Below are 27,058 nucleotides of genomic sequence, written 5' to 3' on the forward strand. Positions count from 1 at the left end.
TGATAGATAGTGAGCCTTCTAGCTATCAAGAAGCTATAGAACATCAGGTATGGCGAGATGCTATGGTTGAGGAATATTCTTCAATAATGCAGAATGATGTGTGGGAGGTAGTACCTAGACCAACAGATAGGGCTGTAGTTGGATCACACTGGATCTATAAGATAAAGCACGGTGCAGATGGTAGCATTGAGAAATACAAGGCTAGGTTCATGGCAAAGGGGTTCTCTCAGAAGGAGGGAATAGACTATGAGGAGACATTTGCTCCAGTTGCCAGGTATACTTCTATACAAGCTATAATCTCACTTGCAGCACAGATGGGATGGCAAATCCATCAAATGGATGTCAAGACAGCATTCCTCAATGGTGAGTTGAAGAAGGAGGTATACATAGAACAACCAGAAGGCTTTGTAGCACACAACAAAGAGACCCACGTGTGCAGATTGAAGAAAGCATTGTATGGATTCAAGCAGGCTCCTAGAGCGTGGTATGAGCGCATTGATACATACTTGCAAAAAATGGGCTTTGTGAAGAGTGAAGCAGATGCTAACCTCTACTACTTGATGGTTAGGGGTGAGATTCTCATTCTTGTTCTTTATGTGGACGACCTATTTCTTACAGGTTCACTAGGGCTCATAGTGGATTGCAAGAGGAACCTTGCAGAAGAGTTCGAGATGAAGGATTTAGGACTTATGCACTACTTTTTAGGCATGGAAGTGTGGCAGATAGATGGGGAGATTTTCCTTGGTCAAGGGAAATATTGCATTGAAATCTTGAAGAAATTTGGGATGGAGGATTGCAAAGCCATGTCTACACCCATGATCACGAATTGGAGGAAGGTAGATACATCTAAGGAGAAAGATGTAGATCCCACTTTATATAGATAGTTGATTGGTTCGCTTATGTATTTGGTTAACACTAGGCCAGATATAGCATTTGCACTAAACTCTCTTAGTCAGTTCATGGTTGAACCAAAGAGAATGCATTGGATAGCGGCTAAGCATGTGCTACGTTACTTATGTGGTACAGTCGAGTATGGGATCAGATATGTTCGAGGTGAAGGTATCAGGTTGATAGGCTATACTGACGCAGATTGGGCAGGAAGTACAACAGACAAAAAGAGCACTTCAGGGTGTTGTTTCAGCTTGGGATCAGGAGTTGTATCTTGGTTCAGCAGGAAGCAGAAGTCTGTGGCTCTAAGTTCAGCAGAAGCAGAATACATAGCAGCTAGCATGGCGACATGTGAAGCTATATGGCTTTGGAAGTTGTTAGTAGCCTTGTTTGGTCAGAAGGTTAAGACTACTGTGATACATTGTGACAATCAGAGTTGCATCAAGTTGTTTGAGAATCCAGTGTTTCATGATAGGTCTAAACATATAGATATCAGATATCACTTCATCAGAGATTGTGTGCAAAGGAAAGTTGTTCAGCTACAGTACATACCTACAGAGGAGCAGGTAGCAGACATTCTAACGAAGGCTTTGGGAAAGGCCAAATTTATCTTTTTCAGAGATAAGATGGGTATCATGCAAAACAACTTCCTCACTAAGAGGGAGTGTTAATTATTGTTAGTTGGACAGCTGTTATTTCTGACCCAGAAATAGCAGTAGTATTTATGGGTAGCTTGGACAGCTGTTCGTCCTTATCTATGAATAGCAGTAGTATTTATGGGTGGTTTGGACAGCTATTTGTCCACTTGCTAAGAATTAGTAAATGGTTATTATTTACTAATTTTAGAGATTTCCTTTTGGACACCTTGCAACCAATTCTATTATTGGCTGTCGAATTGTCTTAATCTCAACCGTCGATTGTAAATCAATCTCGGGCATTGGGTTACCAACAGGAGTAGTATAAAAAGGGGTCATTGGGTCATTTGGAGAAAGAAGTTTTGGAGAAACGTTTGCAGTGTTAGCAAACAGTCTTGCAGTGTTAGCAAGGGCGCAATGTTAGCGTGAGAATAGCAATGGGGAATATCAGCGGGAAAAATTAGGAGGTTGTCGGAGTTCTGCCAGTGTGAGGCAAGGAATTTTGTATCTCTTGATTTGCTGAAGTTTAATATAATTCCTCATCTGTAGAACTGGTTTTCCCTTAGGGGTTTTTCCAAGGACAATTTGTCCGAAAATATTGTGTTCATTGTGTTGCGCATTTCTTTCCGTATTTTATAAGTGAAGTTGCAGTTGTGTTATTTTTCGATATTAGCTCAAAATTTTTTTCAGCAGTTTAATAATCGTTTATGATAGGAGATTAATAATCAGTGACTGCAATAGTTGATTTTTCACACCTCTCTCTTCTACATCTTTGATCTTTAGCTCAAGTTCCTTTGAACTTCTTCTCCAAGCACTCAACTTTGATACCAAATTGTTAGATAATTGAGACTGTGTGGGGTTTGAGTGAAGGGGGATCAATTATCATATAGTCCCTTCAAACATTTCAATACCAACTAAACATCATGAATATTAAATCCAATCACTCAATGTAAACATTAATTAAATATTTCAAATATTTTAATCAAAAATTTCAAATCATTTTTCATTGCATTATCGACTGACAATAAAATCTCAGTTACTATCGAGTTGTACAAAATTGTAAAATATGTAAAACAACTTGCAACACAAATAACAATTACACATTTGACACCAATATTTTAACATAAAAACCATGTGAACGAAAGGACCGACAACCCAAATATTACACTCTTATGAAGTGACCTCTGCTAGGAGCCAAACTTGTTAAAAGTTACATACACATTGTTAATGTAATCTTGTTAAAAGATTTCACCATCTAGACCTTATCATCTTTGATTAGCTGGAGTGGCATAATTTAAAGGATATACAAACACCACTAATTGATGTTACCATATAGGATTTCATAGAGTTGTTAAGTCCATTAAGTACTTTCAAGATTTTCTACTTGCAATGGTTAAATAGTAATAGTATACAAATTATCTATTAAGAATAACAACTACTTTTGCTTATTTAGATATATGTTTTTGCTCTTAGAATAACTTTAACAAACCCCCTCCTCCCCCAAAAAATATAAATTTGTGGTGTATCCAACATTAGTTTTGGGGGAAAAAATTAATTTCTATTGGGAACTTTTTTTTGACATTGAGGAAAGTTTAATTTTAGATGTGATTTTTCTACGACCATTGTAAAATTTTATAAAGTTAAGACGATTTTTTCCCTTGTGATAGAAAATATATATATTGTAGTAGGCTATTTTTGCCATTTGTTAGAAAAAAATATATAATGGATTAGGCAATTTTTCGTGATGAATAGGAAAAATATATTATCATATTCATACTTGCAACAATTTGCATACATTTATCATAGGGGTTGTTAGATGTGACTGTATACATGAATGTTGCAATAGCAATAGAGGAATCAAAATATCCCAACATTCATTATGAGGTCCCCACCTCTATACTAGTAGACCAACGTGCAAGATCTGTTCAGCTATCCTTTGATTACAATAAGCAATTGTAATTCTCTAAACACCATTGAAATCTCTGATTGCTAGTCGATCATTGCATAGTTTCTCTATTTTGTTGTGTACTTGCTTGGAATATTTCACCATCCTTATACATCTATATTGAAGCTCCCATAATAACAATGTATCATATTATCACTATAAGTAATATGTCAATCAATGATTACATTGAACAAGTATATGGCATACTTCGCGAACAACAATTCCATTTATCTATGTGACTGTTAAGGATGCATTTTACATAATTTATTCCGAGCCGTTCATCAGGATCATCATTAATTGTCGATCAAGGAGGACCAGATATTGTATTGATGTTTACATCAAAGATAGATTAACAATCCTCATAGACCAAAATCGAGAATACACAAAATAAATATTAGAGCAATCATTGCCGCTGACACAGAATTATGTCAAATGATTATTAATTAATCACTGAGTAGCTATCGACTATGAGGTACAATTGCCATTAAGAGTCGAACATTGAATTGGTCCAATAAAGAGTTGCAATATTTTGTGTAATATTAAGAAGTATCAATGTGTTTCCAAAGACATTTATTCAGTTTGTTAATCAAATATTGTTCAATCAATTCTTCATATTCAAATGGAGGTTACCCACTAGCAGAGATGGATCAGATCGCATAATCATAAAGAAGTCAATCAGGAATAGCAATCCCTACACTGCATAAGAAATAAGCCTTAAATCTGAAACAGTAATAATTGCATATCACTATTACATAAAATATGCATCTGATAATCAATCAGCCCGATTGAATTAGATCATTTGCATATACTTCGAGAAGATATCAAAGATGAGATGATTGATATATTGATATAATCCATTCTTGGACTCCTCCATATTACAAGTTTCATAACTTCATCAGGGAGAGGATAAGTTGCACTATCCTCTTCATATTCAGATCAATCTTGTTACATCAGCAATAATTTACATACTCTTACAATTCGTCGCACTTACATTGCATTCAATTTATAGAGCATATTCAATACATAGCAGATCCGACAGTGTTATTCAAGAGAGATCCATATACATACATCGATATAGTTGACATTGGTTGATCAAAAGAAATCACTGTCATTTTATACAATTATTATTCGGCAATCTAACTCTGCATAATTATCCAGATACTTAACACCACATTTGTTAATCTCTCGATTGAAGATGCTGTCAGTATACAAGTTACATTAAATACTTACATTAGTAGAAAATAAGTCTCTTGCTATTTAAGAAAATTAGGCAAACCCTAAGAAATTGCATAAGGAAACATTACATTCTGGCTAGCTTGGGCTTATATTGCACTGCCTTAAGGTAGCTCTATAAATAGTGTTGAGACCCTAAGGTTCTCATTTTCTGTTTCCTTTGTTCATCCTGTAAAAGGGTTTGAGGCCTTTCAAAATCCCTATCCACCTTATAAAGAAACAAATTATTTAAAACAAAGTTTGTATTGGCCCAGAGTAACTTGATACATTTGTTGAGGAAAACACTATTTCTTGTCAATAAATATTCTTCTAAACTATTAGTATTTACATCTTAAATAAAACACATCGGTGAAGGTGAAAACTATTATATACAATGACTGGTTAGAAAATTCTTAAAATACATATGCATTGTCTAATAGTACTAGGGCTCATGATTTTACCCTCTAACCTTTCAATAACTCAAGTTGGCTACTGAAGTTGAATGGTTGTAAGTGAGCTCAAAGTCTCACAAAGTGCATGACCCTCAACATCATAAAGGATGAGGTTGGAATTGTGCCTTAGATGATTGTGGTGGAATTACCCCTCAATCCTTGACTTCCAAACAAAAACCTACGTTACCAGGTTTGGACCTTGGAGCTCGGATCCGGATTCGAGCCCAGGTCCGCTACGGGTCTGGGCAGGGTCCCTGTTTGGGACTGTACCCTGCTCGAACCCGAGAAAATCCAAGAGGACCCGCAGCTTGTGGGCCCATAAAGTGGTAAAAAAAATTAAATTAAATGAATTTTTTTATACATTTTTTTCTTCAAATTCTAAAGGAAGGCATATTAGATACTTTTTATTTATCTAATGTCTCATTTGCTTTCTCATTTTGCTCTCTCATTTTGGTGTGGCCATTTTGCAAATTTGAAAAGAAGGTTGTAGAGATTGTTTGTGGAGTTTCAAATCCTTCAAATAATCAGTGCTGAGTGCTCTAAGTATGCATTTGATCCTTCCTTTTGCTTCTTTCATAGTTTGTTTTTAATTCTAACTTTTTATCAAATTTTGTATAAGTTCTGAAACAATTGTTTTAATTTTTTTTTAATAAATTGTAAGAATCATAGAATGAGTAGTCAGAGTTCAGTGGGTGGCGAGGGGTCCCAAAGATTTAAAATTGATAAAAGCTCTCCTTTGTGGAAGTATACAATAAGAATTGAGCAATGTGTTGGAGGGAGAGGGTATATATGGAAATGCAATTTTTGCCAAAGCTAATATAGAAGCTCATATTACTGGGTTAAACATCATTTGATAGGCCCAGCAAGTCAAGGGACTAGCATGTGTGAGAGGCCACTAAAAGGAGGTAAAAAAGGGTTGCAGGCTTCTCAAATAGCAGGCATGTTAATAGAAGAACAAGAGGCTGGTAGGTTAGTGTCAAAGGCAAAAAAAGATAGATCAAAGCAAAAACCACCAACACAACCCTCTCAAACAACTAGTAGATCACATCCCTTTCTACCTACCCCATCTACGAATGAAGATAAAATAGAAACACCCCCATCCCACTAGAGAGGCCCATTACATAAGGCATTTCAAAATGAAAAGAGAGAAATTGCTAACATAAAGATTGGGTATTGCCTCATTACGAATGGTGTTTCATTCAATGTAGTGAGATCACCTTATTGGAGAGAGATGGTGTAAGCAATAAATGAAGCACCTCGTGGTTACCAAGCCCTTGGATATGAAAAGTTAAAAACCACCATATTGCATAATGAGAGAAAGAATGTAGAAAACCTACTCAAACCAATAAGAGATTCTTGGATCCAAATAGGGTTGAGCATTTTCTCTGATGGATGGAAAGATTGTAAAAACCGTCTATTAATAAATGTGATTGTTGTTTGCCCCAAGGGGGCAATGTTTTTGAAAGCAATTGATTGTGAAAGGAAAGTAAAAGATGCAAATTTCATTGCCGAACTTCTCATTGAATCCATAGAGTTTGTGGGAGTTGACAATATTATCCAAGTAGTAACGGACAATGCTACAGTTTGTAAGGTTGGAGGTGCTTTGGTAGAAGCACAATATGAACATATATTTTGGACACCATGCACCATCCACTCCTTCAAGTGGGTGATGAAAGCAATTGGCACCCAAATTGAATGGGTGAAAAAAGTGTATGAAGGTGAGGAGATTCAAATATTTGTGACAAACCACCATATGTCGCACGCAATTTTCAGAACTTTCTCCAACTTGGAATTATTGAAGGTAAATTTAAAACTTTATTTAGCTTCATTTATTATTTTGTTTCTTAGTTTACATAATTGAATATATATATATATATATATATATATATATATATATATATATATATATATATATATATATATATATATATATATATATATATATATATATATATATATATATATATATATATATGAAATGTGTTATTATATTAACTTACAATTTGAATTAACATGGTAATAGGTTGTTGAAATAAGGTTTGCTTCACACATAATCGTCCTTAGATGACTTGTGAGGGTGAAAGAAGCATTGTGTGAAATAGTTATTAGCAACAAATGGGGTAGATGGAAGCAAACCAATACAGAAAGGGCTAAAACTGTAAAGGATATGATCTTGGGTGATGATTTTTGGAATAGGATGGAATATGTATTAGAACTCAACAAGCCCATCATGTCTATGCTTCAGTTTGCCAACACTGATGAGCCTTGTTTAAAGGACATATATGATGCCATGGACTCCATGCTATAAAGAATGAAATTGGTAAATTCAAAAATTTTATGCAATACTTTATCCTTGTTTATTGAGAATTTTTTATTTTTTATTTTAATTAAGTTATTAACACTACATCAAGATAACTTACATGTACATCATTTGACATCCTAGGTCATTCAGAGGAGAGAGCAGGATCCTAAGAATACCTTGTACAATAAGGTGAAGAAATTTGTTCAACATTGCTCGAATAAGATGACTACACCTTTACACCTCCTAACATATGCACTTTCTCTCAGGTTTTATAGCGGTGAGATATTTTTCTATTTCTATTAGAGTGACACCATACAAAGATCTTAAGTTTGCTATTGGGTATAAGAGCGCATTTAGTAGGCTCTTTAGTGATCCTGATGTGGCATCAAATGTTAGGAGAGAGTTTGTAGATTTTATCTTAGGCAAAAATACAAACTCTGATGCAATCAATGACCAAAGTAGAATGGATGCCATTGCATGGTGGTACTTACATGGGCAAAATTACATGTACCTTCAACCTCCTGCCATTAAGAGCTTGTCACAAATATGTTTTTAAGTTTTTTTGCCTTTTCTTATGGCCACATAGCTTGTCGAATTAGCACTCTTAAATTCCTACTGTATTGTAAAATTACAATTTCTAATTTTTTTAAATTGTGTTGGTTGTCTCTCTAGGTTGTGAGCTCTTCTACTACTGAACGGAATTGGAGTACATACTCATTTATCCACTTACTGAAGCATAACTAGTTGAGTTTGAAAAAAGCAGATGGCTTGGTATTTATTCACAACAACTAGCACCTCCTGTCACACAAGGGTCCAGGATATAAGAAGGGCCCAGAGAAGTTGTGGAATGTACTACCCAAGACTTCTGACTTGGATATGACCATCCAGGATATATCTAGAATTGCCTTGCTAGATGTTGAGGAGGATGAAGAGGATGTGGGGTGCATCTAGGGCTAGTGGAACCAATTTGGGTTCCAATGATGAAGAAAATGATATAGATGAGGATGAAGCCATTGATCCCTCATATTTTGATGACCCATTTGACCCTTGAAGGGCATTTGCATCTTTGATACTATGAGTCTATGATCATTGACTGATTTATCACCATATTTCAAACTTTATTGAATTAAATTGTTATCTATCAATCTGATTTAGTAATTCAATGTATGATTTTATTTACAACATTAACATAGATTAATGAGTGAGTATTTAATGTTTATCTTTGACATTTGGCATTGATCAATACTCAAGTAACACTGATGTATTCATACTATGAAATGACTTAGTAAGTTAGTTTTACAACTATGCGAGTTTTTTTTTATTTTTTTCATATACATATATATATATATATATATATATATATATATATATATATATATATATATATATATATATACAGTCACGAACCCACCCACGAACCCAAGCGGGAAAAAAAAATTCCTTGAACCCACGAACCCGAACCCCAAACCCGAAGCCGTCCCTGAACCCGAATCGACAACTTAGACAAAATCATATCAACTTAGAATTGTGCTCCTCAATTGGGTTGTAAAAATTATTTGGACTTTGACATAAAACCCTCTCCAACAAAAAATAGTCAGGTCCATCAATTATCATGCTATTCTGAAGCACTGAAACTAAGTTTTTTTAATTCTTGTTCTTAGTGAAGAGAACACGTAGAAAGAACCAACAAATTAAAAAATGGTACTCAGCAAATTGAGCTAAACAAAGCTTATTTGCATTTGAAGAAAAAAACAATATCATAATACTGCAACAAACTTTTGCAAGGTACAAGCAATTTCATTGATAATGATAGAGCATTTCTTTAGGTGCTAATGGCAGAATTTGGAATACACCTTTCTTTTGATAGCATACTTACATATGTTACATGAATGAATGCTCAGTTTTGAGCTTTCAAAAAAATAATGGAAGGTTACATGCACATGACTACCATACGAGCTGTTGTAAAGCCATCATGTTCACAATAATTACAATATGATATAGATAAGAAGAAGAAACAAGAACTTGTATTTACTTTAGCAGGCACATTGCCATTGAATGAAGCTGCCTTAATAGATCCAGTTTAACTTGAATATCAATTCTGCGATGTTGCAGTGTATTGAAAGAGCAATCGGTTTCCTGTAGGAGGGGTGGACTGAAAAAGAATCCTCAACCTGCTGGTAAGCTGGTATAGAAGTGTCCATTGTGTGGCCATTTCTGACTCCTTGAGCTGTCTTACAACAGATGCCTGCAAATACAAAATATTTGATAATGTAATGTGTAGTTTTAACAAATCATTTTTAAACACGAAATTATATCATAATTTTATGGCTAATTAGCCTCAAAATATTAATATCATAAACTAATCATAGAAGTACCAGTTCCCATAATTCAGAGTAAATAGTTATGGGCCTTGTACTACTGTATTTTTTGAGAATTGATCCGCATTCTTGACTCAAGTTTAGACTCGTATCTTCAATTTGGATCAATAGTCACTATAGGGATACTTAGCCCCTAAAATTACATGAATTTTTGTTTAGCAGCTACATATGATAACAAAGCTTCCAAGCAACAGATCATCTCTCTGGTAGAGACCCCATCGTTGACTGCCAACAATCCAGTTTCTTGATTTGAAGCTGGAGGTTTTACAAGGTGCATTTAAGAGCTTCACAATGGATAGATTTTCCCCATTGCTCTCTGAGTAGGAAAATGTGTTGACCTTACAATCAGACTTTTGCCATGGAAAATGACTGAATTCATCCCAGTGTCCTGTTCAAAAGTAATCAATCTGATTCTGAGGTCTCCAAGAATACAATCTTCATATTTAGCCATTGTCTGGTGTTTAGGTTGGAGATGAGAATCTAATTCTTTGCCAAACTCAGTCTTTTATGGTAAATGGCATTGCTGCTCCTTTGCAGGAAAATCTTATATAATTAATTAGGCCCCCCTTCAAGATTTCTAAAGGCCCAGTCTTCCATAAAATATATTTATGGGGCTACTAACTTTTCTCGGCTTTAAGTTGCACTTAGTGTTAAGAAAACAGGCTCATATTTTAAGGATGAGTTGTGTTGATTTAAAAGGAAGGAAGCTATCTTTGATCCTAATACTCTTAGAAATATAATGCAAGTAAAGGACTTGCAGGAAGGTCTTTTGTAAAGAAGGGTAGTTTGCAGGAAAAGGTAAAAAGCACACCTTAAGCGTTAATTTGATTCAGTTTAAGGACATGATAGTTGAGAAAAAGATTTAAAATCCCATGCACTAATTGGCAAATTTAATGCTTTCTAGGCAAAATTAAAAACTTCACATGAGTGATCTCGGAAGCCTTAAAAACAGATGGGGAAGGCGAGAGTTGATATTATGCCTTATGCACAAGGATTCTTCATTGATACACGTGGACTAGGGAGTGGCCAAAATTTATTTCACCAATCATGGCAATTGGTTCTATGATGATTACGTCTTGTGTTGGAAGCCACGATATCTCTTTGTTGATCCTCTGCTTAATTTTGTTTCTATGGTTCTTGTTAGGGCACATCCTCCATATTTGTCTTTGCAATTTTGGTTTAGTTCTTAACTAAAGGTCATTGTTGATTATTCAAGGAAATCTTTAGGAGTCTCTTTAACTTGTGAGTGTTGCACTCCTCGAATGCTGTAATGTCCCCATTTTTGCCAACATCAAAGATTGAGAGATTAGCTTATTATTGTGATCCTCGTAGGCCAATTATTGTAGATAGAGGGTCTTTTAAGAAAAAAGCTTGACTATGGGAGGATCTTGTCTTCTTCACAATTCAGTATGTTCCGGTTTGGTCTTTGCTTGACCCAGATTGGACTTCGTTTGAGCATAGTTTCATACCCTTGCTATTTATGGCAAGCTGGGTGATGATTGAGAGGGACCCTTTCTATTTTAGGAAGGTGCATTTGGTCACATGGGGAAATAATAGGTGTGAAACCTATTTCAAATGACATATTTAAAAGATAAGTATTTTGGGTTTTATTATTTTTTGTGGCCAAATTATTATTAAATTATTAATGACATTATTATAAAAGCACTTTATGTTATTTTATGTTATAATTTGGTGTTGTGAAGTTGAAGCCTCTTAAGTGAAAAGTGTTTTCATGAAGCCATGCGTTAGAAAATTATTTATTTGAAAGAATCAGATGGAAGCTTCTAATTAAAAGGTGTATTGATGAAGCCACTTTAAGAAAGGTGTACGAGTGAAGCCAAGCAGCATGATAAAAAGAGGACTTCATGAAGCAAATAGATCATCTCTTGTATATTGCTTTTTGAAATTTTTCTTGTGAGGGTTTTTAAGTTTGAGTGTTCTTCTTGACGACTGATCCGTCGTGATCTAGGAGCCCATTTGCTGTTGTTGTATAGCAAATTGGAATTGCATTTTGAGTCTAGAATTTACATTCAATTCATTGCTGAGGTATATTGAATTGAATTAATTATTCAATCTAAACTTTCGAGTGTCTTCCTCACTGTATTTACTGTTTCTACAGGATGAATTCTTGTTGCTGAGAGTTGGAAATTAATATCTCTGTATAATTTGTAATTAGCATTTGCAATTGAGCCATATTATATCTTCTATTTTGGTGTCATAAATCCCTATTATCTTCAACAAGTTATAAAAATTCAATGCAAAATGATGATAAATATTATTCAAGATCAACATCTGAGATGCCTTCGGCCTGCACACATTAATGAATTACTATGTTGTAATATTGGGCGGCATATACATTATATATGATGTGGATGGGTCCATGGGTGAATGGGCATGTCTCCATTTAGAGACATGTCCATTCACTAATGTGCCTAACTGGTGGAATGGTCACACCCGATGATTAGTCATAACAAGAACTAATTCCATTTAAGACTTTAACTAAGTCTATTTGCAATTGATAACAATCAGTATAAATATGATTGTTTTCAGAATTCAAATCTGAGATATTACTTCAATAATAACATGCATCGGCAGTTCTGAATGCTGGGATCTCCGTTAAAATTTTCAGACGATATTCATGTACATATACATATCAATATTCTACATATCGACATGTATATATACATGAGTATGGTCTCATGAGATCAGTGCAATTTTTTGAACCAAAGCTATTTGCCTCAACACTCCCTCTTAGCTAAGGAAGACAAAGTGCATATGAATATTCTCATTATAAGAAGCAATATCCTCAAGATATATATAAGAAAATCAAGTCTCATGATATTCGTATCAATAATGGTGAGTATAAATATATCAAGTCACATGATATACACCATACCAGTTCATGGTATATCCATGGATATTAAGTCACATAATATCCACCATGAATTTGAACATATATATCTTCAACAGATATCAAGTCACATGATATCCATCAACATGCTCTTTTAACTAACATGATCTTTCCTTGAATATCAAGTTGCATGATATTCATCATCATAGTAATCTAATAACAATGAAGTCGTCACCTTATATTATCAAAATCAATATTCCATTATAAAAGATTATCTCCTTAAATAATGAACATAGGGTAGGCCCACGAGTCATAGGGTCACACATATGATGAAAGAGTTTACACTTTAAACATCTTTATTTAATTAAAAAAATTTTACAAGGTTGAGACTCAATCTCATAAACTTACATTTCAATCAAGCCAAGTTTCTTTCTAAAATGATCAACATTCACTTTAGGGAGAGTCTTGGTGAGAATGTCAGCAATTTGATCACTTGTATTAATATATTCTAATTGAATAGGTCTTCTTTCGACCATGTCTCTCACATAGTGGTAAGGAATCTCTATATGCTTGGATCTATCATGAAATACCGGATTCACAGATAACTTAACACAACTTTGATTATCACAATGAATCCTAGTAGGTTTCAAAGGTTCATCAAAAAAGTTTGAAAGCAACTTCCGAAGCCACACTGCTTCTCGAGCTCCCATCGCTGCTATAATATACTCTACCTCAGTAAAACTTTGAGCAACAGAAGCTTGCTTTCTACATATCCAGGATATCATCGCCGATCCTAAACTGAAGCAACATCATGATGTGCTTTTATGGTCCTTTACGCTTCCGACCCAATCAGAATTAGTATATCCATGTAATTCCAAGTTGGAATTCTCATATTTAAGTTCATATCCAATAATACATTGAAGATACTTCAGTACGTGCTTCAAAGCTACAAGATGAATCTCATGAGGTTCACACATGAATTGAATTAATGCATTCACTGCATAGCAGATATCAGGTCGAGTATTTACAATATACATCAACAACCCAATTATCTGTCTGTATAAGGTGGGATCAACTAGTCTAGATTCAGCACTTGCTTTCTTTAGCTTGTAAAGATTGGTTTCCATAGGTGTAGACATGGGTCGACAATCCCACATTCCAAATCTTTTCAAAATGTCAATAGTGTACTTCTTTTGATGTAGAAAAATATTACCAGACTTCTGACGTGCTTCCAAACCAAGGAAGTAATGGAGAATTCCTAAATCCTTCATTTCGAATTCAGAAGCCAAATCTTTCTTACATTGATCAATAAGGTGTTCTTCCCCTATAATCAAAAGATCATCAACATAAAGAATTAGAATTAACATATCAGCTTTAGTTACTTTGAAGTAGAGATTTGGATCAACCATGTTCTTGATGAATCCAAGAACTAAGAGGTATTTGTCAATCCTTTCATACCAAGCTCGGGGAACCTGTTTAACTCCATATAGAGCCTTCAATTCACACACATAAGAAGCAGCATCATGAGTTACAAATCGTTCTGGCTGTTCCAGGTATACTTCTTCCTCTATCTTTCCATTAATAAAAGCAATTTTTACATCCATTTGATGGATTTTCCAACCTTTGGCTATTGCAATGGCTACTACAGCTCTAACAGAAGTGTACCTAGCAACTAGTGCAAGAGTCTCTTCAAAATCAATTCCTTCCTTTTGAGAAAAACCTCTAGCCATAGAACAAGCTTTATGTTTTTCAATGCTGCCATCTGCAGCATACTTGACTTTGAAGAGCCATTTTGAAGACACAACAAATTTTTCCTTGGGTCTCAGAACTATGTCCCAAACATCATTTTTTAGTGTAGACCGGTATTCTTCCACCATGGTGTCTTTCCAAGCTTGATGTTTAAGTGCTTCAGAAGTGCTAGAAGGTTCAGGATTCAAGCTCTCACATATGAAAGCATTATATGTCAATTTTCTAGGTCTCTTGCTTTCTCAGAAGGTTCCTAAAGGGGCTGCATATCTATCTCCTTCTGTATTATTTTCCTTGCCCAAAGTGGCCTTTTAGAGTGATCAAGACTCTCTTCTTGAGTCTCTAGAAGGATTTCAGTTTCAGTTGTAGTCTCTTTAGGAAACTCCCTCTGAATCTCAGGAGCAGGAGTCTCTTCTGGAGATACATTGAATGTATCTAGTTCATCGGTGGTTTTGACTCTTCTGAAAGCAATGTCTTCACCAAAGATAACATCTCTGCTTAGTTCTATTTGTTTCTGTCTAGGAATTAAACTTTGTATCCTTTTACCATTTAACTAAAACCAATGAGAATACCCTTTCTTCCAGAAGGTTCTAACTTAGTCCTTTTCTCCTTAGGTACATGCACATATACAGGACATCCAAATATCCTTAAGTGACTGATGTCAGGTTTCTTTCCCAAAAATGCTTCTTCTGGAGTCTTATTGTCCAAATGTGAGTGAGGACATCTATTCTAAATATAGATTGTTGTGTTGGATGCTTCAGACCAGAAAGACATTGTAATGTTCCCGTTATAAAATAAATCATTTATCAAACTATTGTAACGGGCCGACTGATTTAATGTATCTCGAACCCATTTTTATTTTTGTTTCCGTAGTTTGTGTTGCCGTCGGCTATCTTTGTACACTTTCAAAAAGTTTCTTGACGGGTATTTAAGCACGGCTTGTAGGTAGACTTTAATTATGCAATTTGAATTATTTTCTCTGTACTGCAAATTCCTGTTGGTATTCTCTGTTGTTTGCCATTTCAGAAGTGAAAGATCTTCCCTATTTGGCTCTTGCAGTTTCAGTGGGATTCAACCCTCACCCTATTCCATCTCCTATAATACTTCTCTTAGATCTGGCAAATTGGAGCAACATCTTTTAGCAATTATTATTCACATTCAAGTCTCTATTATTGTGTGGATTTTATCAAGATCTATTGTGTTTTGTGTATGAACAAGATTGTATCCCGTGACCTCTTGTCATTTTCCGTACTAATCAGTCCTTGACCATACAGCCCCTCAACCCTCTGTCCATCCATATTATCCATCCTTCATTGTATGGCTTGCTCTTTGTCTACCGTACAGCCTCCCAGTTCAGTCGTACGACCTTCATACAGAACCGTACAGCCTCCTAGTCCAGTCGTATGGCCTCCTTGGACACCGTACAGCAGCAGGCATGTTTGTGTGTCGTGCATAGGCTATCTTTACCCAACTGTACGACCCTCATAGTCACCGTACGACCATCATAGTCACCATACGGACCCTCATTGCTGTAACATCCTGATTTCTTGGGTCTAAATTAACATCCAACATACTCAAAGAATACAGTTACTACTTCGTTTCAAAGGAAGACAGTTATTTCATTCAGGTTCATGTGGTTAATATTTATCGTCAAAAATCAGTTAGACAAAATTTCTAAACTAAAAACCTAAAAACACCATCAAATGAAATTACCACAGTAATTAAAACCACATACCTTGGAAAACTGAGATCGAAATCAAAACTACAAATGCTTCTGCAACCACCTAGGTTAGTCCACAATACCAATTTAACAATATCACATGATGACTATCATCTAAAAACTGCTATCTCAAAATCAAATGATAATTACAATTAAATACCATAGTTTAAAATATCGGCAATATATCACCAGACTCGCGGTATTTTATGGTCCACTTTATAGGCCGAATATATTGCACCATATATTGGTAGCAAAATAAAGGAAAAACCCATGGCAAAATTATCAGAATATATTGCAAAAAATCGGTTAAAAGTCGTCGGTCATCAATGCTTGTGTGTTAGGTTTTGTTTTTTCTATTTCTACTTATCCTAAGGCACACATCGTTTAGACTTTTACAGCGGCTCTTTGTTTTCAGTGGCTCTTTGTGGCTCCTTCCATTCGAGGACAACACGGCTCCCTACATCTGCAACAAATTTGGATTAAAAACGTGATTCCCTGCCTTCCATGTTTTCCTTTGACTTTCTTTGTATTCACCATTCACAATATTTGGCATCCACTTCCAGCCACCATCAACTCCCAACCTGCATCGACTTCAAACTAGGTATGTTTTTTTTATTTTCTTTTAATTTTTTTTTATATATTTATTTAAAATTAAATTTTGTAATGTTTCATTGTTTAAACTTTAAAACTTTAAAACTTAATTTTATTTATTTTTAATTAAAAACTATATTTAAAATTAAACTTTGTAATGTTTCATTGTTTAAATTTAAAAACTTTAAAACTTAATTTTATTTATTTTTAATTAAAACCTATATAGGTTTTAGTATTTATTTTATTGTTTGTTATTTTGTAAATCTATTTTCTAAAACTATAATATTGGTTTGAACTTTAAATGATATATGGTATATATCTTAATTTTCAAATTATTATATATTTTACAAATTTGATGTATGTATGCATTTTTAAGAATATTTTAAGAAATTTTATATTTTCAAATGTTCGATAGAAGTGTTGATTTATTGCCGAATTTTTTGCCAAGTTTTTGCCGATTCTGAGTTTTTCAAAAATTTTGGGTCGGCCAAGACATTGCTAATATCGAGTTTTTAAAATATGTTAAATACCACCAAATTAATAATTAGGGCATCACATACCATTGTATCAAATGGGGCATCGTTTACCATCGGTTCATTTAGGGCTTTTGATACTACTATTACAAATAGGGCTTATAATACCACCGATTCAAATAAAGTTTCCAATACCATTGATTCAAATAGGGCTTTTGCTACCACGAATTCAAATTAGGGCTTCTGCTATCACGGATTCAATTAGGGCTTCCAATACCGCTGTATCATGTAGGGTTCCAGTTGTACCTCAATCAACTAGGGCTTCGGATTCCTTTCCTTCCAATTACTTAACTGTGACAGTAACTCAAGATTAGAAAATATACTTATATTGATTATTTATATATATGAAAGTAAAATGATGGTAACAATGAAATAATTCAATTTAATCTTACCTCCTCATAAATATAAATAAAAATACTTATGTCCAATAAACAATTGAATGCATGGCTTATTTCTGTCTGACGCATGTCCGACATCTTGAGAGAGGTGAAACATTGTCAAGGGCTTAACCACCCAACCTCGAACCACAACATATCACCACATGATCTCTAATGAGAAAGGCCCTCCCTACCCAAAATTGACAGAGGACATCTTGCCATCCACTGGGCATCATGGTATATAACACGCCATACGACTTGGCAGCAGGAGATCACAATAACAGGAATATGCATGAGCTATTAATTAATTCATATTAAATGATAAATATTGAAATGTCATAACTGATACTGGTTCATATTATTGATGATTCCTTTCTCACACCTCATCACCCATCTTCTTGGCTACACAGTTAGGTGAGTCCCAAGTATTTGGAATTCTCAGAGCAAACGACTCTATCAATTATTCAAGAAGATTACATACAATCATCATTTCACATTCTGTGATTACATGATTATGTTCTTTTAAGATTCTAGAATTGAATGTTTAACTCTAATAGCCTTCGGCTTAATGATCTATGGATTCATACTATGATTACCTGGCTATCACTTACCTTGAGCAAGGCAAAATTAGAAAGACAATCAAATCTATAGTATCAACAAATCATCAACGTAGCGATAAATGTACATACACATTGTGCTTATATTTTTAATAATGGTTGGGACAACATCTACTTTGCTATGTAAAAAGTTCATTTACAATCAAACATTGCCCACAACGTATCTTTGGCTTATATTCCTTGTTGAAGTCTGTGATTCTACCAGGATAAACATGTTGCACTTAGAGGCTAGTAGTCGGTTAACTTCTACAGCAAACACAGAGGCTTGATTATATTGAAATCGTGGTTCAATGGCTTTTAAAAAAATGTATATATATTAGTAATATCAACCCGACAAGATGACAATGATTCGATCCTTTTATGTGTTGCCAAAGATTGCGTTGTATTCAGCTATGCAATTAATATTTGAAGTAGCACATAAGCAAACATATACTAAATTTCTCTCAGAATGAATCGTTAGATAGAGATCAGGATCAACTTAGAATCGTAAGTAAAATGATAAAGGAAAACACAGTAGCATGACTTGTACGCACTTAAGCCTGCAACAGAAGGAGATGTGTAGTCAAGTTAGTAGTCAATCCTAACCACGGCGGTAGTCTACACGTGAGTCTATACAAATGAAAACCATATCCGACTGCAAGGATATTTGGCATAAGATTGTTGTGGTCGTGATGCACATAATACAGAACATGGACTAGTAGAAGGGTGCCTCGTCTTGTGGAAGAATAGATATATTGCAGAGAAATACATAATACATCCACTTTTCCCAACGTTGATAATGCAATTTCATCAAATTTATATATATATATATATATATATTCTGCACACGCACCACGCAGAGAAAAGAAGTCGGGGTTAGATAATGAAAACCAATCCTTAAAAAAAATCGAGAGTTACAAAAAAGATCTCTCCTCTCACTCACAACTTCAATTAATATATGAGAAGACGTAACTTCTTGGCTTCCGAGGGTTCAAGATTAAAACTATCCGAATTCCAAGATGGCCATTCGAATACATCATAAATCAAATTAAAAGATAAAATATAAAGGTTGGAAAAAGATTGTAAAACAATTCAAATTGCCAAAATATTAATCGATTAATCATGCTAAATATTAAAAGCAAGGATATTAAAAAGAAAGAATAAAGTTGGACGATAATAATTCCATTATTATTAAAATTTGAACATTATTTTAATCTTAACATTACTTATTAATTATTAAATTATAATGGTGCCAAATCATTTTATTTATTAAATATAAATTATTATTAAAAATAATATGACGAAAGATAAATTAAAATCTTTTAAAATACATTTTATATTTTAACTCAATTATTTTAATTAAATTATTTATTTAAATAACTCATGCGATTCCACATATGTATCCTGCTCCAAATCGCTAGGTCCTCTACCCATCTACCAAAAGATTGATGATGCCCTGCTTAATAATTTTTTGACAATACTTCCACCCCTTCGACATGCTTCCTGCAAAGAATTTCTTCGTAATTAAATTTAATAATCATAACAGTTAACCTTCATCTTAATTCCATGAATTCGTGATTAACGATCAACTAACATGTCATCTTAACCTAAAATCATAATGACTAACCATCTTACCATTTTGCTAGATTATAACAAATTAAACTGCCAACTGACTTCATGCAAACCTCAACGCCTAAATTTCAAATTAGGTCAAAAATTGGAATGTAACATACCATTTCCCTTGTGGTTCATCGTCCTCGATGAACTTGAAATTGCAACGAACATTACAAAGGAGTATTTTAAAATTGGGATGTAAGAATTGTTGTCGTACATCCCTTATGCCTCTTTGTAATGAGCACCCCTGAATGTCCCAAAAACTAAACCAAATTGTTGAAAGGAATTATGTCAAACAGTTTGCATTCAACATCTTATTTCTCCGTTTAATGTTTTAAACCCCTTATAACTCTAGAAATCAAACGTTTATTTGTTTGTTGTGTTTGTGCATGGAATTGGTATCATACAACATAAACAAGGAAGAAACTACAATAATATGCAAAGTGGAAATGAACTACAGCCAAATAAATGTTATTTTCAGAATTCATAAAACCAAATACATGGCAGATTTATCAACTCACTAATTACTCCAGCATTATTAACAAAATACTCCAGCACATGCTTTCGAACTTGCTGCTACAGTACTTTGTCCTTCAATCAGTCCACTACCTTCGTAATATCATTCTCTCAAAGCGGCATAAGCGTCGGACAAGTAGTGAAGAAGATATGAGCAAAATACCAAATCCGCCTATAGCCGGAAATGCAACTAAACTGCCTAATAATGAAACCGATAACAAAGAATTCCAAAGGCCAAACTCCAAGGGAATGACGTCTAGAATGTTACAAGAGAGAATAAACATCCTCAAATGCCAAGAACGGAGCTGCAACTCACACACCAATTTCTTCTCATATTCAACCTGTCTAATGAAGCCACAAATGCTTCCCTTTATTCTATTCCCAAGGGTCCGCTCAACTCATATGGGCAATGTGGGATAAAAGATGTGTAATATATAAAACATATATTAAAATACCCCTTATGTCTCCCTTGGGTACACATCACCATAAAATAAATATTAAAGTAACACTTTAATATTTTACAATTAAATTAGACGTTACTTTAATAAAACTTCAGGCATTAAAATGTATTAGCAATCGGACTTCAAATAATGTGAGTGATAGCTCATCGGAAAGCTCTCACTGAGGAGTATTGAATCCAATCACCAAAATTGACCTGCACTATGTCCTGCCGACTTACTAAAAATAGTAAGTATGCCTGAAACTGAGTAAATCAACTTCGTTTTGGCCCAAACTGGAAATGACTAGGCCAAAACACTCCAGGATCCCATTAAATCCTTCGTTAGCCCTCGAGACCATGTAGAACAAGGCTAACGCACACACACTTGGTCAACTGCTAAAATGGGGACATTACATTCTTGTATAGCCCAGTTACCTCCAGCGTATAGCTAGTTTGGTCATTTCCACATACCTTACAAACTCCTAGCTACCATACAGCCTTCCCTATGGCACATGGTAAATCGGATTCGAACATTCTTCAGGCATATGCTCTATTACTAAGGGTCAAAGGACATTGGAACATTACAATGGTATCAGAGCTCTACGATCTTGCCAGCCCGTGGACAATGCATGAGAGCTTATAACTGGAAGAGAAGGACACATTCCGTTGATCAAATGGCTATCGAACTGGAACCAACAGCTGCCGAACTCCTAGCACTACTAAGGAAACTTGCCAAGAACCAAGCACAAATCACTGATACATAGCAACTCATGGAAGAGACCCTCATGAAGTTGGCAAACAATAAAATATTTGGAGAACAAAATGGTCACAACGCAGACTCAACGTTGGGTAAATCAAAACCTCATCCAACATGCTCTTGACCTTCCATGCCGAATTTTCCTTCACAAACGGAGGCACAATACAAAGGGAAACAACCAACCTTTGAAGAGATGCAAGAACAACTAAGAGAACATTGGAAGAATGCAAATTTTGAGGAAGATATATCCTACAAAGATTACATGGATTTGAGAATGAAATATTCGATAGACAAAAACAGAGGATATTTTAACGATGATCTCAGACGAAAGTTGAGTAAAGTAAATCTGTCTCCATTTGATGGATCCGGATTCATATTCGCGCAAGCATGGGTAATGAAGGCCGATACTTACTTCTAGTTGAATCCTATGCCAAAAGAAGCAATCAAATTTGCGGCATTGCACCTGGAGGGAGTCGCACATAAATGGTGGCATCACAACACTATCACACTGGGGCATGATCAGAGAAATACTTACATAGAATTCACTAAGAGATTGATAGATCGATTTAATGGTAATAATCTAGAACTCAATTTCAAAGATATGGCACAGCTGAGGCAAACTGGATTGGTCGATCAGTACATTGCGGAATTTCAGAAACTCTCTGTTTTAGTCGTGGACTCTTCCAAAAGAAGACAGGTAGTACTCATCATGGATGGATTGACAAGACCTCTGAAAGGTTGGGTAAAGGGGTTCAACCTTGCCACCCTGTCGGAGGTTATCATTAAGGCACAGAGTATGCCATCATCACCTACGTCATCCTCTCGAAGTTACTCACATGCCAAACTGTCAGCATTTCCAATGGAAAATAAACCTCCTCCCAGGAAGCCATCATTGGGCGAAGCTACTAGACAAGAACTCCGAAAGAAGAAACTATGTTTCAATTGCAAGAGACCTTGGGAGCCCGGCCATAGATGCCTCGGAAAAGGGAAGATCTATTACATTGAGTTCATGTCCGATGATGAGGACGAACAGGAAGAAATGCCTGCTGAAGACAACTAACCTCACAACAACACCAGCATGGTCAATTTAAATCGTACAACAAGAATTGCAGCTTTGGTACGGCGCGAAGGAACCATTGCCCTAGCTAGTAGTCCGAGGTGCACAGTTTTTTGTGTACGGGGAACCCTCCAAAGACAACGGGTTACGGTGATGCTAGATAGTGGAGTTACTCTAAATTTCATAAACTCATCTCTGGTGAAGCGAAGGGGTCTACCTATGGAGACACACGCAGGATTTCTAGTTAAGGTTGCCAGAGGGACTCTTCTACCCTACACACACCTTGTTCCTCAGCTAATTATCACAATGGCGAATCACACAGTGACCGAGGATTTCTCCATAGTGGACCTTGATGACATGGAAGTTATTTTGGGCATACAATGGATGGAGACACATGAAGAATACACTCAGAGCTTCAAACGGATGGATTTCACTTTTCTTGTCAATGGAAAGAAGGTTATTCTTCGCAGAATGGCAAATGAGGGTCTGAAGGAAGTTTCAGTGCATCAGATGGAGGCAATTTTTTAGCGTTATGACGTTGCGGGGTTGCACATTGTTTAATCTCTGCAGAACCTATAAAAGGACAACGGACACCTCCACATGATGATGAACTTCAGGATATTTTAAGTAAACATGATAAAGTTTTCATTGACATTCCTCCTGGCATACCACCTCATCGAGGATTTGAACATACTGTCGAGTTGGAAGCAGGAGCCAAGCCAGTTATAACCACACCGTAATGCCATCCCAAGAAATTCAAAGATGAGATCAAAAAGACAATTTAGGAATTGCTAGAGAAAGGATGGATCCGTCCCAATTCTAGCTCTTTCGTGTCATCGGTGGTGTTGGTCAAAAAGGACGACGGGATGATGCGCATGTGTGAACTACCATGCCTTGAACAAAAAAACAATAAAGATTAGATATCTCATTTCAAAGATGAGTTGTTGGATGAATTGTATGGTGCAGTCTATTTTTCAAAAATCAATCTTTGTTCCAAATACCATCAGATCTGCATGAGGGACGAAGACGTACAAAAGACGGCCTTCTGTTGTCACTACAAACATTATGAGTTTCTAGTCATGCCGTTCAGATTGACAAATGCACCTACTACATTCCAGTCATGCATGAACGACATCTTCAACAAATAATTGCGTAAGTACTCATTGATATTTTTTGATGGTGTTCTTATTTATAGTAGGACATGGGGAGAGCACCTAAAGCATCTGAATGAAGTCCTAAGTATCATGGAGGAGGAGTCCTTGTTTGCCAAACAATCCAAGTGTGAATTTGGTAGACAAAAATATTGTACCTAGGGCATGTTGTCAATAAATACGGAGTTCAAGTGCACCAAGAGAAGATTCAAGCTATCCTTGATTGGCCTCCCCCAAAATCACTCACAGATTTGTGAGGATTTTTCGATCTGTGCAGTTATCATTAGAGATTCGTGAAGGGTTTCTCTCAGCTCAGCGCACCCTTAACGGATCTGACAAAGAAGGGGTCTTTCTAGGGGAACGAAAAGGCACAATTCACTTTTAATAAATTGAAAGAGGCAATGAACACTTGTCCTATACTTGCATTACTTGATTTCACTTGACCATTCATTCTAGAGTGCGATGTCTCTACAGAAGGCATTGGCACGGTACTAATGCAGGATAGACACCCCATAGCTTATGAGAACAGGAAGCTTACACAAATGGAACGCTTATATTCCATCTACAATAAAGAAATGTTGGCCATCGTACATGCACTAACCAAGTTTTGGCAGTATTTGGTGGGTGCCAAGTTTGTCGTCCGTACGGATCACAACAGTTTGAGATATTTTCTTGAGCAACGGGACTTGAACGAAAGGCAACAAAAATGGGTAAGCAAGGTTAAAGCTTTTGATTTTGACATTGAATATGTGAAAGGGAAGAACAATGTGGTTGCAGATGCCTTGTCTAGGAAACCTGCCATCTGCTCACTAAACCAGATTTCAGGTGAGTGGAAGGCACATCTATTGGTAGAATACTCCAAAAACACATTTGCCTGTGAGACAATGGATGGCAACACCCAGGATGATCAATACAGAGTGGTGGATGACATCATCTACTATAAGAATCGGATATTTTTGGTGCCAGAATCCAAATTAAAGCAGAAAATCTTGAAGGAAGTATACGACTCACCCTTGGCAGGACATCCCAAGTTTCCTCAAAACTTACATAAGTCTCCGGGAGAGGTTTTCATAGAAAGGACTCAAAGGGGACGTGTTGCACTATGTAAGGGAGTGTGCAGTTTGCCAGCTGAACAAATCCGAACATACTCTACCTATCAGGTTACTGCAACCTCTACCAATTCTAGAACATAAGTGAGAAAGTATCTCAATGGATTTCATAACAAGGCTTCCCAAGGTGAATGGAAAGGACTGTATTTTCGTGGTGGTTGACAAATTGACAAAGTATGCACATTTCTTCACCATCCCCTCAGATTTTTAGGCCGCACAAGTTGCTGAACCGTTCTTTAAAGAAGTCTTTTGTCTGCATGAGTTACCCTCAAAAATTGTCAATGATCAGGACGGGCGGTTCATCAGTATCTTCTGGACAGAATTGTCACCAAGTACTAGTTACCACCCTCAGACAGATGGGCAAACAGAGATTGTGAACAAGTGGCTCGATCGTTAACTTCAAAACTACGTCTCGACACAACAACGAGCTTGGGTCAAGTGGATACGCTTGGGAGAATATTGCTACAATACCACGTATCACATGTCCATCGAGATGGCACCATTCAAAGCTTTGTACGAGTACGAACCCCTATCCTTCATCGACACAGTATTTGGAGACAATCGCGCATTGAGGGCGAAGGATTGGCTTTAGGAGAGATAGGACATCCTACGACACCTGAAGGAAAACCTGCACAGGATCAACAAAAGATGTATGCCAACAGACACCAAATGGAGAGGAGTTTCGAAGTAGGAGACTTGGTTTATCTCAAGCTCCAGCCATATCGACAATCTTCATTGAAGGAGAAGGGAAAAGAAAAATTGAAGTCACGTTTTCATGGCCCCTATTGCATCATCTGTCGCATTGGTGAAGTCGCTTACGAGCTGGAACTTATGGAGGGAAACCGTATTCATAACATCTTTCATGTTTCATGCTTGAAGAAGGCCGTAGGGTAGATTGTCACGGCAACTGTAGACCTCCCACCACTCAATGAAGAAGGCAAGCTCATATTAGAATCGACAGAGATCATTGAAGTTCGTGAGAAGACTCTGTGGAACCGCACTGTGAAGGAATATTTGGTGCATTGGAAACACATGCTATTGGACGACACGACATGGGAGGGCGAGCACATTCTCCAGCACCCGGCATTGCATTTGCTTAAGGACAAGCAAAATTTGGGACGGGAAGACTGTAATGTTCCTGTTATAAAATAAATCATTTATCAAACTATTGCAACGGGCCGATTCATTTAAATCTTGGACCCGTTTTTATTTTTGTTTCCGTAGTTTGTGTCGCCGTCGGCTTTGTACACCCTTAGAAAGTTTCCCAACGGGTATTTAAGCACGGCTTGTAGGTAGTCTTTAATCATGCAATTTGGATTATTTTCTCTATACTGCAAATTCCTATTGGGATTCTCTATTGTTCGCCATTTTAGAAGTGAAAGATCTTCCCTATTTGGCTCTTGCGGTTTGGTGGGATTCAACCCTCACCCTATTCCGTCTCCTGTAATACTTCGCTCAAATCTAGCAAATCAGAGCACCATCTTTTGGCAATTATTATTCACATTCAAGTTTCTATTTTTGTGTGAATTTTATCAAGATCTATTGTGTTTTGTGTATGAACAAGATTGTATCCCGTATTGGGCTTGGGCACCTAACCATGTGACCTCTTGTCATTTTCCAACTAATCACTCCTTGACTGCACGGCCCCTCAACCCTCCGTCCATACATATTATCCATCCTTCATTGCACGGCTTGGTCTCTGTCTACTGTACGGCCTCCCAGTTCAACCGTACAGCTTTCATACACCATCGTACGACCTCCTAGTCCAATCGTACAACCTCCTTGCACATCATACAACAACAGGCATGTTTGTGTGCCATACATAGACTATCTTTACCTAATTGTATGACCCTCATAGTCACTATACGGACCCTCATTGCCGTCATACATCCCTTATGCCTGTCATATAGCCCAATTACCTCTAACGTACGACCAGTTTGGTCATTTCCACATACCTTATGGACTCCTAGCTATCGTACGACCTTCCCTGTGGCATGTGGTAAATTGGATTCGAACATTCTTCAAGCATATGCTTCTATTACTAAGGGTCAGAGGACATCGGAACATTACAGATATTCAAGTTTGATCAAAAATCATGGCCCGGGCAGCTTCTACAATAGTTTTGTTCTTTCTTTCAACAACCCCATTTTGTTGAGAATTGTAAAGGACTATGAACTCCCTCTTAATCT

At 36.2% G+C, this 27,058-nt stretch overlaps 1 protein-coding gene across 1 annotated transcript in view; it reads right to left on the minus strand.

The window, feature by feature from the left end:
- Positions 1 to 9,210: 9,210 nt before the first annotated feature.
- EMB2410 (embryo defective 2410) overlaps positions 9,211 to 27,058 on the minus strand; it is a 279,730-nt gene continuing 261,882 nt past the window's right edge. The window contains exon 24 of the mRNA XM_089795541.1: positions 9,211 to 9,679. Within this exon, the coding sequence (XP_089651667.1) occupies positions 9,527 to 9,679 (153 nt within the window). The 3' untranslated portion in view covers positions 9,211 to 9,526. The remainder of the gene's footprint in view (positions 9,680 to 27,058) is intronic.

This window comes from Cupressus sempervirens, chromosome 8 (genome assembly GCF_028749045.1).
Source record: "Cupressus sempervirens isolate cs-2001-9-10 chromosome 8, ASM2874904v1, whole genome shotgun sequence".
Classification (NCBI taxonomy): Eukaryota; Viridiplantae; Streptophyta; class Pinopsida; order Cupressales; family Cupressaceae; genus Cupressus; species Cupressus sempervirens.